Source organism: Lynx rufus, unplaced genomic scaffold (assembly GCF_022079265.1).
Source record: "Lynx rufus isolate CCGP_SWC_20201006 ecotype Redwood Valley unplaced genomic scaffold, mLynRuf1.p SCAF_20, whole genome shotgun sequence".
NCBI lineage: Eukaryota > Metazoa > Chordata > Mammalia > Carnivora > Felidae > Lynx > Lynx rufus.
In genome coordinates, this window is record NW_025814835.1 from 27,489,552 (window position 1) to 27,505,494 (window position 15,943).

The 15,943-nt window shown below is 44.0% G+C and overlaps 1 protein-coding gene across 10 annotated transcripts in view; it reads left to right on the forward strand.

Moving 5' to 3' along the window:
- The window catches only part of HDHD2 (haloacid dehalogenase like hydrolase domain containing 2), a 47,401-nt gene that overhangs the window by 29,432 nt on the left and 2,026 nt on the right, over positions 1–15,943 (forward strand). For 8 of the 10 annotated variants that reach the window (XM_047086453.1, XM_047086454.1, XM_047086457.1 and 5 more), the window contains 3 exons: positions 5,587–5,803; positions 8,049–8,112; positions 11,947–12,770. In XM_047086453.1, the coding sequence (XP_046942409.1) occupies positions 5,587–5,803; positions 8,049–8,112; positions 11,947–12,050 (385 nt within the window). In that variant the 3' untranslated portion in view covers positions 12,051–12,770. Of the gene's footprint in view, positions 1–5,586; positions 5,804–8,048; positions 8,113–10,193; positions 10,369–11,946; positions 12,771–13,340; positions 13,646–15,943 lie in introns of those variants that run through there. The other 2 variants (XR_006963317.1, XR_006963318.1) reach the window with 2 other exon arrangements.

The window sequence follows — 15,943 nt, forward strand, 5'->3', positions numbered from 1 at the left end:
ATATTTTCCTGAGTTTTTTTCTACCAGCTTTGTTATTCTACCTTTAACGAATACATCTGGGGTCTATTTTAATTAATTTTTGTGAATTATGTGAGGTAAAAGTTCACTTTTCTCCATACGGATATCCAGTTGTTTCAGCAACATTTATTGCAAAGACCCATTCTTTCTATTCTAGAATTGCAGTGGTGCTTTTGGTGCTTTTGACATAAATTCAGTGACTATAGATGTACGGCTCTGTTGTGTTGTTCCATACCGTCTCAATACTCTGGCTTTCTAATAAGTCTTAATATCCAGTAGTGTTCATTCTCCAACTTTAACCTTTTTTAAAATTGTCTTGGCCGTTCTACATCTTTTGAATTTCCATATAAAGTTTGGAATTAGCTCGTCAGTTTCCACACACAAAAAAAGCCTACTGGGAGTGTGATTGGATTCTATTTAATCTATGAATTGGGGTAGAATTTACAATGATATCTGAACAATGATGTCTCTTACAGTCTATGACAATGGAATGTATCTCCACTTAGGTTTTATTTTTGTGCTTTTTCAGCAGTGTTTTTACAGGATGGGCCTTAGATGTTTTGTCAAATTAATCCTTTTATTTCTTGTTTTTTGAGGGTGTTATAAATGGCATTTTATTAAATTTCATTTTTAAGTGGTGTTGCTAATATACAGAGGTATAATTGACTTTTTGTATGTTAACCTTGCATTTACTGATCTTATCTTTACTTACTAAGAAAATAAGTTATTTGGAGAGTCTTTTGGATTGGATTTTCTACATAGTCAATTGTGGCACCTGCAGATAATGAGAGTGTTCCTTCTCCCCTACCAATCTTTATGTTTTTATTTCTTTCTTTTTTTTTTTTTTTGCTTTATTCCGTCTGGGACCCCAACTGCGGTACTAAACAGAAGTGGTGATGATAGGTAACCTGCTATTAATGAGACAGTTACTGTGGCAGTATGACATTGGAGATATTCTGAAGGTTTCCGTTAATTGTTAATGAGCTTTTCCTTTGATATATTTCACGATTTACTATTGTTTTAATTTGAGCTTTTGGTAGTTTGTGTTTCTCGGGTCAGTCGGGAGTGTCAGTACTTTGGTGATCGTCTAATCCAGTGGTTCTCAACCAGAGACATTTTTGCTTCCCAGAGGACATTTGGCAATGTTTGGAGACATTTTTGGTTGTCACAACTGGGGATGAGCAGTGCTGCTGGTACCTAGTAGGCAGAGGCCAGGGATGCCACTAAATGTCCTACAGGGTATCTGACAGCCTGACAACAGCATTGTCCAGTCCAAGAGGTCAGTAGTGCCAAGATTGAAAAGCCCCCCGATCTACTTCAGCCTCTTCATTTGAGAAGAAACTGAGGCCCACAAACATGACGTGATTTGCTGTTACCTATTGTAAATAGCATAGATACCACACTTCCTGTATTTATGAAGAAAAATAATTGCCATTACTGTCAGACAGATACTCTGAAAAGGTTTGCATATATCATCTCTGTTCCCCAAGATGGTGGGCATTATTCCGCATATTAAATCAAGACACTCAGACGTACAGGGCTTCATCCATGAATTTATTCAGTAGCCATTTAGTGAGAGGTGCCGGGGCTTTTTTTTGTTTGCGTCTTGGAAGTAAGAGATACCATGATGAGTAAAACTGATGGGCATGGTGGAAATTATATTCTAGTGAGGAAGACAGACTAGTCACAGTTGAGTAAGGACTATAAACTATAGTTTATACAGGAAGTGATACAGGGGACAAAGGGTGATGAGGGAAGAGATTGGAGGCAAGGAGGAAGTCCACTTTACATATGGAGGTTGGAAATGTTTCCTTGTTGTGTGGACGTTGAAGCTGAGACCTGACAAGTGAGCAGAAGATAGCTTTGTGAAAGTATGGGGAACTGTTTCAGGAGGAGGGAACACTGGGTATATGGGTTGAAACACAACAGAGTGACATTATCTTTTTTTTTTTTTTTTTTTTTTTTTTCAACGTTTATTTATTTTTGGGACAGAGAGAGACAGAGCATGAACGGGGGAGGGGCAGAGAGAGAGGGAGACACAGAATCGGAAACAGGCTCCAGGCTCCGAGCCATCAGCCCAGAGCCTGATGCGGGGCTCGAACTCACAGACCGCGAGATCGTGACCTGGCTGAAGTCGGACGCTTAACCGACTGCGCCACCCAGGCGCCCCGACATTATCTTTTAAGTGAGAAAAGATGATTGTGTCTGGTACACAACCATGGATAGGGAAGGTGACTTAAGACTGGAGATGTAGACGGGGGGTCAGACAAGGCAGGGACTTAGGCTGTAGTGAGGACTTTGGGTTTTATACTGTTTGAAGTGAGAGTTGTTGAGGGAGTCTGCGTGTGGAAGGGATATGATCCTATCTTTCCTTTTTTTTTTCTTTAAGTTTATTTATTTTGAGAGAGAGAGGGTGTGAGAGAGCACATGTAGGTGGGGGAGTGGCAGGGGGTGAGGAGAGAGAGAGGGAGAAAATGAATCCCAAGCAGACTCCGCACTGTAGTTCAGAGCCCGGTGTGGGGCTCGAACACATGAACCTCAAGACCATGACCTGAGCTGAAATCAAGAGTAGGATGCTTAACCGACTGAGCCACTCAGGCGCCCCTACAGCCAGAGATTTTTTTTTTTAATGTTTATTTATTTCAGAGAGAGAGATGCAGAGACAGAACATGAGCAGGGGAGGGGCAGAGAGGGAGAAGGAGACACAGAATCTGAAGCGGGCTCCAGGCTCTGAGCTGTCAGGACAGAGCCCGACGCGGGGCTTGAACCCATAAACCGTGAGATCATGACCTGATCCAAAGTTGGACACTTAACTGACTGAGCCACCCAGGTGCCCCAAAAGCCAGAGATTATTTTTTTATATTAAATATAATTTATTGTCAAATTGGTTTCCATATAACACCCAGTGCTCATCCCAACAGGTGCCCTCCTCAATGCCCATCACCCACTTTCCCCTCTCCCCCACCCGCCATCAACCCTCAGTTCTCAGTATTTAAGAGTCTCTTATGGTTTGCCTCCTTCCCTCTCTGTAACTTTTTTTCTCCCTTTCTCCTCCCCCGTGGATTTCTGTTAAGTTTCTCAGGATCCACATATGAGTGAAAACATATGGTATCTGCCTTTCTCTGCCTGACTCATTTCACTTAGCATAATACCCTCCAGTTCCATCCATGTTGCTACAAATGGCCAGATTTCATTCTTTCTCACTGCAAGTAGTATTCCATTGTGTATATAAACCACAATTTCTTTATCCATTCATCAGTTGATGGACATTTAGGCTCTTTCCATAATTTGGCTATTGTTGAAAGTGCTGCTATAAACATTGGGGTACAAGTGCCCCTGTGCATCACCACTCCTGTATCCCTTGGGTAAATTCCCAGCAGTGCTATTGCTGGGTTACAGCGTAGATCTATTTTTAATTTTTTGAGGAACCTCCACACTGTCTTCCAGAGCGGCTACACCAGTTAGCATTCCCACCAACAGTGCAAGAGGGTTCCCGTTTCTCCACATCCTCTCCAGCATCTATATCTCCTGAGTTGTTCATTTTAGCCACTCTGACCCAGCCAGAGATTTTTAAATCCGGCCTTCCTTGTGCCTTTTTTCCCTTGTTTCTTGAACCTCAATAATTTTACAGTTAGATATAGACAGAAAATTCTCAGATTTATTGCTGATGCATTCCTGGTGGTTACAAAAGCAACCAACCATTTGTTCCCCTGTCTAGAAAGTGTACAAGTATTGGGGTGTCTATTTTTGATATTTTTTTAATGTTTAACTATAAATATCTTTTTATCTGTGTCCTAGAAAACATTTACCTTTCAGGCCATCCTGAATATACCTGGGCTCTTCAGAGATTCAGTAAAGCTCATGTTGTGCAGAGAAGGACGCTAAAAGCAGGCACCACTTCCTTGCGAGATGCCTGTCTTCTCCAGCCTGGTGAAGAACCAGTTCCCATTTAGAGAGATGTGGACGAACCCACAGTTTCAGCCCTTCCAGGGAAGGCACTAAAGTACTGCCTGGGAATTAAGTACACACATCAATCAAGCTGATAAGTCTTATCCCCAGTTAATATATAATAAAATATTAACAAAGCTAAATCAAATGAGTTTTTAGTTTAGCTATATCAGTGGAAAGCAATTTTGAGGTCTGTTGCATAAAGAATTCCAGTTCCGTGGTAGAGTAGCAAATAAATGGGATTGGGGGTGGGATGACAGGAGGAGGGGATAGATAAATTACCCGTTATTATCTCACTATCAGCAGTGTTTCTTTAAGGCCAACATAGTGGCTTTATCAGGTTTCCTAACCATTGGATTTCAAGATCAGCTTTAAGAAGTAAATTTGTATCAATACTTAGCGAATACATTTGGAGGATCTATCCCATGCTGTGAACAATTCATAGTAACTAACAGTAAAGCCCTGTAATAGTCCAGTATTGGTTTTACTTAATAAAATATTTAATCATAAATGTCTGAATTCTGCATCTCCCACAGGAAGGCATTTCTGTGCCCACTGACAAGAATAATTTAGCAGTTTCATAGTTGAGCGCTTAATTACTCATAATTGTGAAGGGTAAGACGTGATGAATTCCTCCTCGATGGACATACTAAATATTTTAACTAAGGAGATGGCTTAAAGTAAATTAAGCCAGTGAGATCATTTATTACATTGGTTAAAAGCAGTTGAAGAAATAGATCTTGCCCCGCATCCCATTAGATGAGACTGTGTGCGTGACAGTCTCTGCTGTGTCCCTGACTGCAGGCTGCACTGTCGGGATCGGTGACCGGTGTCTGGGGGAGGGGGTTGGGAGGGAAGTACGAAGAAGCTGGTGCGGTTTCTTGGATTATGTTTTGCCTGAGTCACTAATGAGGCTCCTTAGCTCTATGTAGAGTTTGGTTCTCAAAGGACTGGGAAAACTCTTTCTGCCCTTTTCGTTGGCCTGAGAGCATTTGTCCTAAATCAGGACAAAGGAAGGGACTCGGCACTTGGTGTGTGTTTTAGGGAAAATGGCCTCATTTGCAAAGTAATGTCCAAGCAGTCAGAGGTACAACGAAGAGGTAAAGGTACAAGCAGAAAGTCCTTGTAAAGTGCTCTTCTAAATTTCTGAATTAGAAGGAAACTTACATTCTGGATTAAAGAGGAATCCAGATACTTCCAGAATGTGTCAGCGCGGCAACAGTTGTGTCAGATTGTAAAAGGCTCAAGAGCCTCCCGCTTACCGTTAGGGAAGGTTGAAACAACTTGTCTCATTAAGTTAAGCTTCTTCCCTCGAGTGTCTTATTTAGCTTTACTTCTCTTCATTCTCTCCCTGGTGATTTGGGTAAAGTGTCTGAAACCACTAAAGGTAAAAGGTTGAAGCAATCCCAAATTTAATAATCTATCACCTTTCTTGTGCGTATCTGAGTGTAATTCCCAGCAGTTCTCAGCGAATTCATTAGAAGACAGCAAGTCATTAAAAGTTAATAAGAAACTATTTGTTTCTGTGAGTGTGAATAAAACCACTTTGTGAGTCTGACATTCTTTTCCAGTCATAAAAGCCTTGCTTTTAGCCAATTTCCATTTTCTCTGTCTCCCCAGGTTACTCCTGGATGGGGCACCTCTGATCGCAATCCACAAGGCCAGGTATTACAAGAGGAAAGATGGCCTGGCCCTGGGGCCTGGACCGTTCGTGACGGCTTTAGAGTATGCCACAGACACCAAAGCCACAGTAGTGGGAAAACCAGAGAAAACGTTCTTTTTGGAAGCATTGCGGGGCACTGGCTGTGAACCTGAAGAGGCCGTGATGATAGGAGACGTAAGTAGCAAAGGCCAGGAAATGCCCTGAGCTCACCCATCATGCTGGGAAGACCCAGCTCCAAAGCACTGCTTTGAAAGCCACACAGACTCTGTTACTGCTGATACCAGCTGGTAGTAAGTGGTACCTGCCTATAAACAGGCTTGTCCATAGATGCATAGTGATGCTCTTCTAAATAATTGAAATTTTGATTATTTCTGACATTGTTCACAGTGTGGTGAGGTGTGTGCGATCCAAAAGACCATTTAATGCAAGTCAATTAAATGCTTTGTATGTCTTTTTGAAGAAAACCTCTACACAAATTTCAGTTTTTTTGAGTATTACTTACGCAGAGAACAACGTATACCTAAAGAATTCTACCATTATTGATTTTTTTTTTCCTAGTATATGCTTTATGGACGAACTTCCCAATCAGTGTGCCACAAATAGCTACAGATATTGATTACCTCAGCCCTCTGAGCGGTAGAGCTGACCCTGGATGATCGTAGGCTCTAGCCAGTGACCTCCGGCCGGAGAGCACCTTGTCAGTTTTCCCCAGTGTCCTGGGAAAACATTATTTTCTCTGTGTGCTATGAGGAGGAAAGAGCCAGAAAGCACATTGGCTTGCGGCAAGTCGGTGGCAAGGATTAGATTTCAATTTTAAGTAAACGCTTTAGGGGCTAGAAGGGACCATCGAGGTTGTCTGTTCCAAATCCCCTCATTTGATAGACTGGAACGCTGAAGCCCAGAGGTGAAGCTTCAAGCTTAAATTCCCACAGCTAATTAGTGGCCCAGCTGGAGGTAAACTGCAGGCTCTGGACTCCCTCCAAAATAAACCATAGATCCCTTGCTTTCTTGACTTGTGGTGGTGCAGGTGTATCGTGGGCCTCATTTCCTCTTCCACTTCCTTATTCACTCACCTGAACCTGAATAGGGTGGTCGTTAAACTCGACGTAGCTTTGAGAAACCATCTTTTCAGCCCCATCTTTCTCCCTTGGCAAAGCAGTAGCCGACTTTCCTAGGCACATGTGTGTCTGAAGACGTGGCGATGTCAGAATTCTTTATCCCAGGAGTTTCCGGTATTGGGACAGGATGGGAGATGGCAAGGGCATGTGATGGCCGTTGTTCAGCGGCGTGCAGGTTGTTACCTGAGAGGCGGTGGGTTTCCCTCCCTTTCCTTATCCACTTTCCCCACCTCCCTTCATCTTTCTCTTCCTCTCCCCTCTCTCTGCCGCTTCACTATGGCAAGTTTAGATGCAACGGAAGGTTTTAAATTAGACCTTGAGTAGAGATTTTGACATTTTAGAACTCGTTTCCAAGGTCTGTTGTTGAATATTAATGATTTTTGAGAAAAAAACTTTTCTTCAGGCATGGTCTTGAATGAATCCTGTCTGTAAAAAGTCCCATAAAGACATGAGATGGCAAGATTGATTTTCTTGATATATCTTCCAGCCCTTGGATTTTTATTTCCTGACGTTTATCCTCAGTCAACCAAGCATATTCCTCTCTACCTTGGGTAAGAATTGCAAAGAAAGCTCCCTTTTCTAACTGGTCTGTTAGCCCCAAGGGTGGAGATAACCGAGAATCTCAGTATTCTGGTTTGGCTTGAATCCACCTGTGAGGGAGGGCCAGCTGGAAAGTAAGGATAGTGTGCTACATGGGCAGCAGAAAAGCTGACTTCTGAACCTAGTCCGTTCACTATCTGCAGGTGGATCATTTACCTTCAAAGCTGCCAAATGGATAGAATGCTTTCTCCTATGATCTGTTTTAAGAGGAGACAGATGTCCATGTGGAAAACATGAACTGTGTGGGGTGCCTGTGTGGCTCAGGTGGTTAAACATCTGACTCTTGATTTTAGGTCAGGTCATCATCTCACAGCTCATGGGATCGAGCCCCACATCGGGCTTTGGGCTGACAGTGCAGAGCTTGCTTGGGATTCTCTCTCTGCCTCTCTCTCTCCCCCTTTCCCGCTCATGCTTGCTCACTCTCAAAAAAGATAAACTTAAAAAAGAAAAGCAAATATGAACTATAGATGTGCTGTTTGTGTTTGGTCACTAGAATTACTGCTGTATTCTGTTGTACATTTTCCACCTCTGTAACACTTCCCTTGGTTCCATGTGGATGTCCCCCTTTTCCTCTCTTGTATTTTAAGGAAAAAAATGCTCACGGTTGGCCATCCCAGCCTAATCCATCAGCCAATTGGTAGGGTTTTGTTGTCGAGCTCACTGAAGACAGTGAACTAAATGCTTTCTTTATGCTTTTCTAGGATTGCAGGGATGACGTTGGTGGGGCTCAGAATGTCGGCATGCTGGGTATCTTAGTACAAACTGGTATGTATCCTCTACATAAGCTTTCTCTAAAACAGATGGTAAAATACACTTGCTTAAAGAACAGTCTTTGCAGAAATGACAAAGCCCACGGGGCACTGTAATTGTCTTTCTGTCACAAAGCAAAAATAAAATGGACTCTGGGTCTCAGGGGAAAAAGACAGTGTGGGAGGGCCCATGCTGCACAAAATTAAGAAGATCAGAGAGAGTTGAGAGGTCATTTTGCAACTTACCTAGAGGTAACTATCGTGCTGGTTGACAGTTAGCATTTATATGATTTTCTGGATATACAAATCACCACATTGGAACGCACCAGAGACCACTGATGGTGATGCTCTATGAAAGTATCTTTTTTTAATTTTTTTTTATCGGTGTCAGCTAGAAGATGATAAAGTTGGTTTCCTGAGGAACAGGTGAGCCGAGGGATCTGATACTTTGTGTTAATGTTTGCATTTTTAAAAAATTACACAATAAGTTTTTATCTTTCACTTACCGTCTTAGGAACTATTTTTCCTGTACCAAAATTAGAAATACTGTTTGTGGTCCCTCAAAGTAAATTTAAGGAAAAGCAGACCTTAACGGGGAGGACTCGGCTGACACAGAATTATGACTACAGTGGTCCCGCTCGGTGTCCTGGGTCCTGGCCTCAGCCTGCCCTGACCAGCCATGCAGGTGCATCTGCCGGGTGTCATATTTAACAAAAGAGCTGCAACTCAGAAATTTTTTAGAAAAAGTACATTTCCTCCTGACTGATATTTATTCAAGGAAATGTGGCTACAGAAAAGCTATTTTAAATTTAAAAATAGAAGCAAGAAAACCTAGCTGCAGCACCCAAGGAACAAGAAGCATTTGGCAGGGCCCCGCGTGAACAAAGAGCACAGGCTGTGCCAGGGTTCCGGAGGGAGGCATTGGAGCCTGGCAGAGGGTGACACCGGTCACTCCAGAACTCACATCTCTCAGTCAAAATGATCAGCACCGTCCCGGGAACATTACTGCCCTTTGATGTAAGCAAAACAGAGGAGGTATCAAGGTCAAGTCCAGAAGAGTCCTCACTCTCGTGATCCCTCCCTACATCTTAATTTCCAAATTCCTGCCATTCGCTGTTTTATTTTCTGGTCACTGAGGAAATCTTCAGGTAACTATTTTTGCTCTTGTGTATTAGTCCCGTGAACATTTTCTTTCTTTAGGTCACGTAATTAAGGATTTACACGAAGTGTCAAAACCGTCCCACACCAGTGTCTCGTAGGCCCTGCTCCCCCTTCCCTGGCTGGCCTCTGCAGCTTGTCCCTTCTTTTCTGACTGCCAGTTGGTTGTGATCAGCCTATCGCAGAGGCACCCAGTTAGTCTTAGAGAAGACAGCAGCGTAACATAATCAGATTGAAAATGTATAACCAGTAAAGCAGCTATGTCCAGTGCAGGGAAACGGGCCTGTCTGCACTGTTCATCTCTGGCCAGAAAAAATCCCAGGTGAGCCCACTGTTGTAAAAGCAGACAAAACAGCTGGCTCCCTTGATAAACTTGAACTCCATGCATGTGAACAACCAGTAGGCCTCCCAGTGTTGAAAATTATCCTAAAGATTTTAACCTCTTCGATTAGAAGGGCTTCTTGTGGATAGTCTTGAGCAGTTTTGTTTCTCAGTGAGTAGCACACGGTAGACGCTCAGGATACGTTTGCCCAGCGGTTTGTTAGTAAAGGTCTGTGGCTGGTCCTGCACAAAATTGATTTGTTTAGCATGTAAAACAATCACCTAGAAAGGACAGGGCCAGTCTTTATCTAATATCATCAAAACGGCTTCCTGTATTCTCCCTCCATTCATCATTTATCCACCCAGGAGAGCACCGAGTGCCACAGTGAATGCGGCAGTCTTGAGTGACATGGCCAGCTTCACGCCCTCGGCCCACATTATTGAGCACGTGTTGTATGCCAGACACAACTTGAGGTGCTGGAACGCTCACACCTGTGTAAGCCACTGTGTCCATTTGTACTTTGTAGACACCCCACTTACAGGGCCAGACCGCAGAAGCATTCTGCGAGCCCTTATCTCCATGGTTGAGAAACTTGACTTTCACATATTTGCCCTTAGCCTCTGGATCCAGGAAGTAGGTGGTATGAGCAGTAGTCGGTCATTGACTCATGGATGAGACCAAGTAGAAACATGGCAAGAGTTTATACTTCATGGAACTTAAGCTTGAGAAAAAACTAACAGCAGAATTTTCTGTGTGGCCCATGCTGTGAACAGGTGCCTTGAGGACACTAAGGTGAGTGAGGGAGATCTTCATTACCTCTGTACATTTGATGCTGGCTCTGTTCTGTAAGAATTCACAGTAAGACAAGGCAGGAAGCGTCTTCACCGTGCAGAGGTGCGGAACAAGGGATCTTTCGGCTTTGTGTTTGCTGGGCAAAGCCTCTTGAAGAGGTAGTTGTAGAAAATGGCAGGAATTGTGGAAAACGGTGGGTCTGTTGTTAGGGGAGCAGGATTTATGGAAAATTGCCCAGAAGGTGCCGAAGGATGAATGGCAGAGATCACAGAAAAAGGGATGAGAGAACAAAGAGAAGGGGGACGTGTGGAGGCAACAAGGCAGCCTGTGTGGCTACAGGACACTTGGCCTTGTCTCCAGGGCCTCAGCTGAAGCAGTGTTCTGCATTTCCTTCCTTCCTTCCTTCCTTCCTTCCTTCCTTCCTTCTCATTTTTAAGGAAAAAAAAAATGTGGCATGCTCACCACGTGCTGGTTGCTGTGCTCAGTGCTGGGAATGAACTCACTGGGGAATGTAACGCACATGGCCCCTGCTGTCAGAGAACTCCGTCTTAGGAGTGATACAGACATTAAACAGATAAATGTATAATTCAACTTGTAAATATTGTGGAGGCAAGGAACAGGGTGCCGAGAGAGAACAACAAGGAGGAGGTCTAACTGGGATGGGAATATGGAGTTTGACCTGAAGCATCAGGGAGACAGCCAGGTGAGAAGAGTGCTCCAAGCAGAGGGGATGGCAGGTGTGAAGGTCCTCAGAGAGCCAGGTCCAGTCTAGGACTGCAGTCTTGTGAAAGCAGCAAGTGCTAAGGTCAGAGGGATGCCGGGGCCATATGACAAAGGGCCTGGTGGGCAGAAGTAGGGATTTGGGTTCTTCCTGAAGGGCATTTGGGACCCATTAAGGGTGTTTAAAGAGGGACCGTGCATCATCTGGTTGACATTTGTAAAAGCTCTGTGACCACTGTGTGGAAGGTTCCTCTCTGTGTAAGGCTGTTCAGTTGTGTGTCTGCATTCCAGAGCCAGAGGGACGGGGAGACACAGGCAGGGTACCTGCCCCGCGGTGCCCTGCTGGGCAGACCATCCGGCCTGGCCCAGGCCTGTGCATATCTGTCACTTTCCATCCCCACCCCTGGGCATTCATTTGTCAGGCTCACAGGGTCCCTGTGTGGCAGGAGCACAGGCCATTTCCAGTTATCCTCAGGAGCTCACAGGGCCTCTGCCCTGTGGTGTCCTGGCTTCCAGTGAAAAGCATTGATTCCCCCATCATTCCTTTCTTTAGGGCTAGTGGGGAAGAAAATGATTTTACCAGCTGTGGAGATCTGAAGGAAACCTTAGCCGCCAGGTGACCCAGGCCCTTTGAGTGTCCATTGTGAAAGACCAGAGTCCTGGGAAAATGTTGGATGTGATATTTCTTTGAATCGCCTCATTGCGTCTGACGTTTCAGTAGGAGATGCTTTGGGACATGTGGAGCCCGATTCTCTAGTACTTGCCAGGGTGGTCTGTGGCCACCCAGATGCTCATGGGATGTGATTAACATGGCCTCCTAACAGTAGCCTTTGCTCACTGGCTTTACTTTCATTTCAGGGAAATATCGAGCAGCAGATGAAGAAAAAATTAATCCACCTCCTTACTTAACTTGTGAGAGCTTCCCTCATGCTGTGGACCACATCCTGCAGCATCTACTGTGATCCTTGATGTGAATCAGAAGCAACTCTGGAATGAATCCCTCCCCAACTCCACGCCCGCATAGATAGACATGGACCAACCCTCCTCTATTGTGCATTAATTACAAAGAAAGGTATTGAATTGCAGCCAGCCACTGAGCCTTGCTTATCCCTTTTGTTTTATTTTGTAAAAGAAGATGAGACCCAGAGAAAGGGAAAGCTGAGATTTTATGTCATTCCTTTTAAAATATTCATCAGGCTAGGCAGGGCTGGGAGGGGGACTCTCCTGCAGGGAGTCGTGTTCTCTGCTGTCTCCTCACTGGCACATTGGGAGGGGGGAGTGTTCAGATTGTGAGTAAAAGTGAATGGCATTTTTTAAATTATAAAATAATGTGTCAAAAAGTGTGTCGGGCTATAGTTTTAACATTGAGCTCAGCTGTGAAATCCATCAGAAGTGCCAAGTGGAGTACAAGTCAGAAGAAGCAAAATAAATTGTCCTTTAGCCCAAGTGATCAAGTGAATTTGCTTTAACGGATGTTGAAAACTAGATTATCTCCTGTATTATTCCCAGCACGGGTGACTTCTTTTTCTCTTCATTAGCCAGAGATGACTAATTTAAATTTAGAACCTGATTTTAATTTAAAATAATATTTCCATTAATAACCTATTCATTGCAGATACCTATTATACTGTGTAACAGTTGTTTTGGAAATTTTATGTAAAATTAAAACTATCAGTATTTTACAGATGTTTTAATTAGACATTGTTATTAACAGGAACAGTGCAGAAACTAAAATCAAGCCTTTAATGTCTTATAGACCATGCATTTTTGAAGTTAGTGTCCACCAGGGTCCTATTAACTGTACATTTGCAAGATTTCATTATTTTTGCCTCTGACACTATGGGAAAAATCTTTTAGAAGCTATTGGGACAGATTCAAGCTTTTATGTACTTGGTTACTACAGCTGTAAAATGAAATCTCGTCTTGTAGCATGGATTATTCTTTTCATGTTAAGCCCACCAAAATGAAGGGGACTAAGTAGGTAATGATTTTCCTAGTGCATTTGCATACTGTGATAATCCTGGGCCTTTGCAATTGTTTTACAGGGCTCTTGGGCATTGAATTATTAGCATGTAATTGTACATCATTGTGGTGTTCACCTTATTGAAGCACACACTGATGTTAATGAGTTTCGGGCTTTGATGCTTGTTTAGAGATCAGCTTGGTCTTGGATGGGAGGGAGCAAAGCTAAATAAATGGCAGCTCCCTCTCCTTTCGGTGGTTTGGCGATCACTCTGTTCTTGTTTCTGCAGATGCCCCGACCTAGTACTTAAACGTCCTAGAGTGCAAAGCACGTGTGCTGGGCCTGCCGCCCCAGATCGGAGGCGTGAGTGGAATGGCCAGGAGCAGAGGTTCGGGGGCCTAGCCAGCAGTTAACGAGCTGGGTCCGTGGGCAAGTCACCTAGACTTGTCTGTGAAGTGGACACGGTGCCAGCACCCACCACTTAGGCTTGTTGTGGGTGTGAAACGCCTGACCGGTGTATCAGGTAGAATCGGACAGATGCTGAGCGCTGACGATGACGCAGGTGTAGCAGGACTGTCCACACCGGGTAATCTGGTAAGGGTTGATAGAATTCACCTCTACAGTTGGTTCAATGGGGAAAGTCTTCCTGAGGATTCAAAAACAGCGAGACATTCTATTCCGTCTAAACCACACGTGCAGAGGCACAGAGAGAGCCGCTCAGCAGCAGGTAGAGTGTGCTGCCCGGTACCTGGGGGATGTGCTGTATTCAACCTCGGCCTGTTACCTGGGTCCCTGAGTGAGTGATTCGTTGACCCAGGCACCATCGAGTGTTTGCTGGTTGCTACATGCTAAGTGCCGTGCTAGGAAATAATCACGTGTATAAGACAAGGATTTTGCCCTGAGGAAACTTCCTCGTGGAGGAGCTAGGGAGAACATACAAGACCTTGTTCGGACTCCAGTGGCCCTCCTCTCTGATGTCCGCCTGACTGCAGGTGGAATGAGGCATTCCCTCCTCCTTGCCCTCATACCACTTGTTAGATTATATGTTGGTCCTCACATGTCCCTTCTGCCCACCAGACAGGACTGGGTCTCATTCTTTATTGTATCTCCTGCAACACAGGCACTCAGATGGTTACGGAACCGGTACAAACCAGCTGTAAATATTATAGGAATTTAATGTTGGAACATATAGCTATGAGTAGAGAGGAGAAAATAAGTCTCATTTTAGACTCATTGCCTATAGGGGAGGTCCCATCAGACACTTGGAAATAGTGGATCTGATGCTCTGGAGACAGACTAGAGCTAAAGCAAAGAAGTAGACATCACTGATGGGTCAGGGATCAAACAGAATGACAGGAATGGATAAGACCATGTGAGCATAAGGCCCCCAGCCAAGAGAAATGGCTTCCTTCTTCCATTCTAGTTTGGCCCTATAGGCCAGTAAAATCTTTGTTTGATGTTTTATTTATTTAACAAACATTATATAGGGTTTGTTGGCTGACCTGTCCATAGGGAGGTTCGTGAGGATAAATAAAAATCTTATTTTAGAACTGGGTTACTGTAAACATTCCCAGCACAGCTGGGTGGTCTGCCTTGGAGGAGATGTAATAACTGAAGTATCTAAAAGACCTCTTTTTCCAGCCGTCCCATTTAAAGAGCTACCCCATGGTATATGACCTCAGAGACAGTGTTTATATCAGCTTTACTGTAATCCTCTTCTAGGCCCATTTGGGGACTGGAAAGGGTAGTAGAGAACACCCACTGTCAGGGGAGGAGTACTGAGCTTCTGCTGTCAGCCAGGTGCATGCCGGGTGTGCAAGAGGGCAGAGCAGTCTGGTGGTGGACACGGACAGCTGCCCCACTACCTCTCTCCGTGCCTCCAGAATCAGCTGGTCTCACCGTAGCTCTTCCTGCCCACCATTGTACATCTGTCCGAGCCACCAAACACCTGTAGCCCTGGATGTCAGGAACGCCCTTGGAAGGATAGTGCCATCACCTCACCCTTAACCCCACATTCAAAAATTGTTGTACCGCGTTAGACCCGAAAGTCACCACACCTTACACGGGTTGTGTTCATTTAGTTTGCACTCAGTGGTTGTTCGCGTAGCATGGAACTGAAATCCTTGGGCACTTACAGTAAAGAATTTTTAAAACTGCACTCATCTGTTTCACTGAAATACCCTGCCTTAAACAGCAGAATCCCTTTTTAATATTGGCAGTTGCTTGCGTAAACCCATGTTTGCATTATCAGTTTCCTTTGACTTGTCATAAAAACTCTTCTTCAGCATAAACACATAGGACCTTTGCTGACCTTCTGTTATGTCAGCCATCAAGGCCTAGTACCCCAAAGCATGCTCTCTTTAAGGGACAACCAGAGCAAGCACGAGAGCACCAGAAATCATTTATCGTTTACATTATGTGTTAAAATCAAACAGTTTTAAATACCTTTTGTCAGTGCTTACCTTCATGTCCTACACATCTCAACTTCTCTTTCGTTAATGTGCCTGAGGAAACCAAATTATTAAATGCCAACTGTGGATAAAGTACAAAGGAAGACAGAGTAGAATGTAGCTCCCAATTCCTAAGATGCATGTCTTCTAGTTGGGGAACGGAAGCATATAAAAATATATTGAACTGTCCCAAGGGCTGTGACAAGTTCAAGATATTTTGTAGAAGTCCTCTCGTAGAAGAGGTCATGTGCAGTGAGCTGAGTGCCTTGGGACAGTAATCACAGCTTCTAGCCTGTAAAGCAGATACAGTGCTCATTTTAAAGAACATTTTGTTCATTCAGTAACAGTGAAAAAAGTACCACAACCATGGGGCTAACACAATAAAACCTACACACCTACTTAATACAATAGATCTATGGCTAAGTGATGAAGAAGAAGAGAG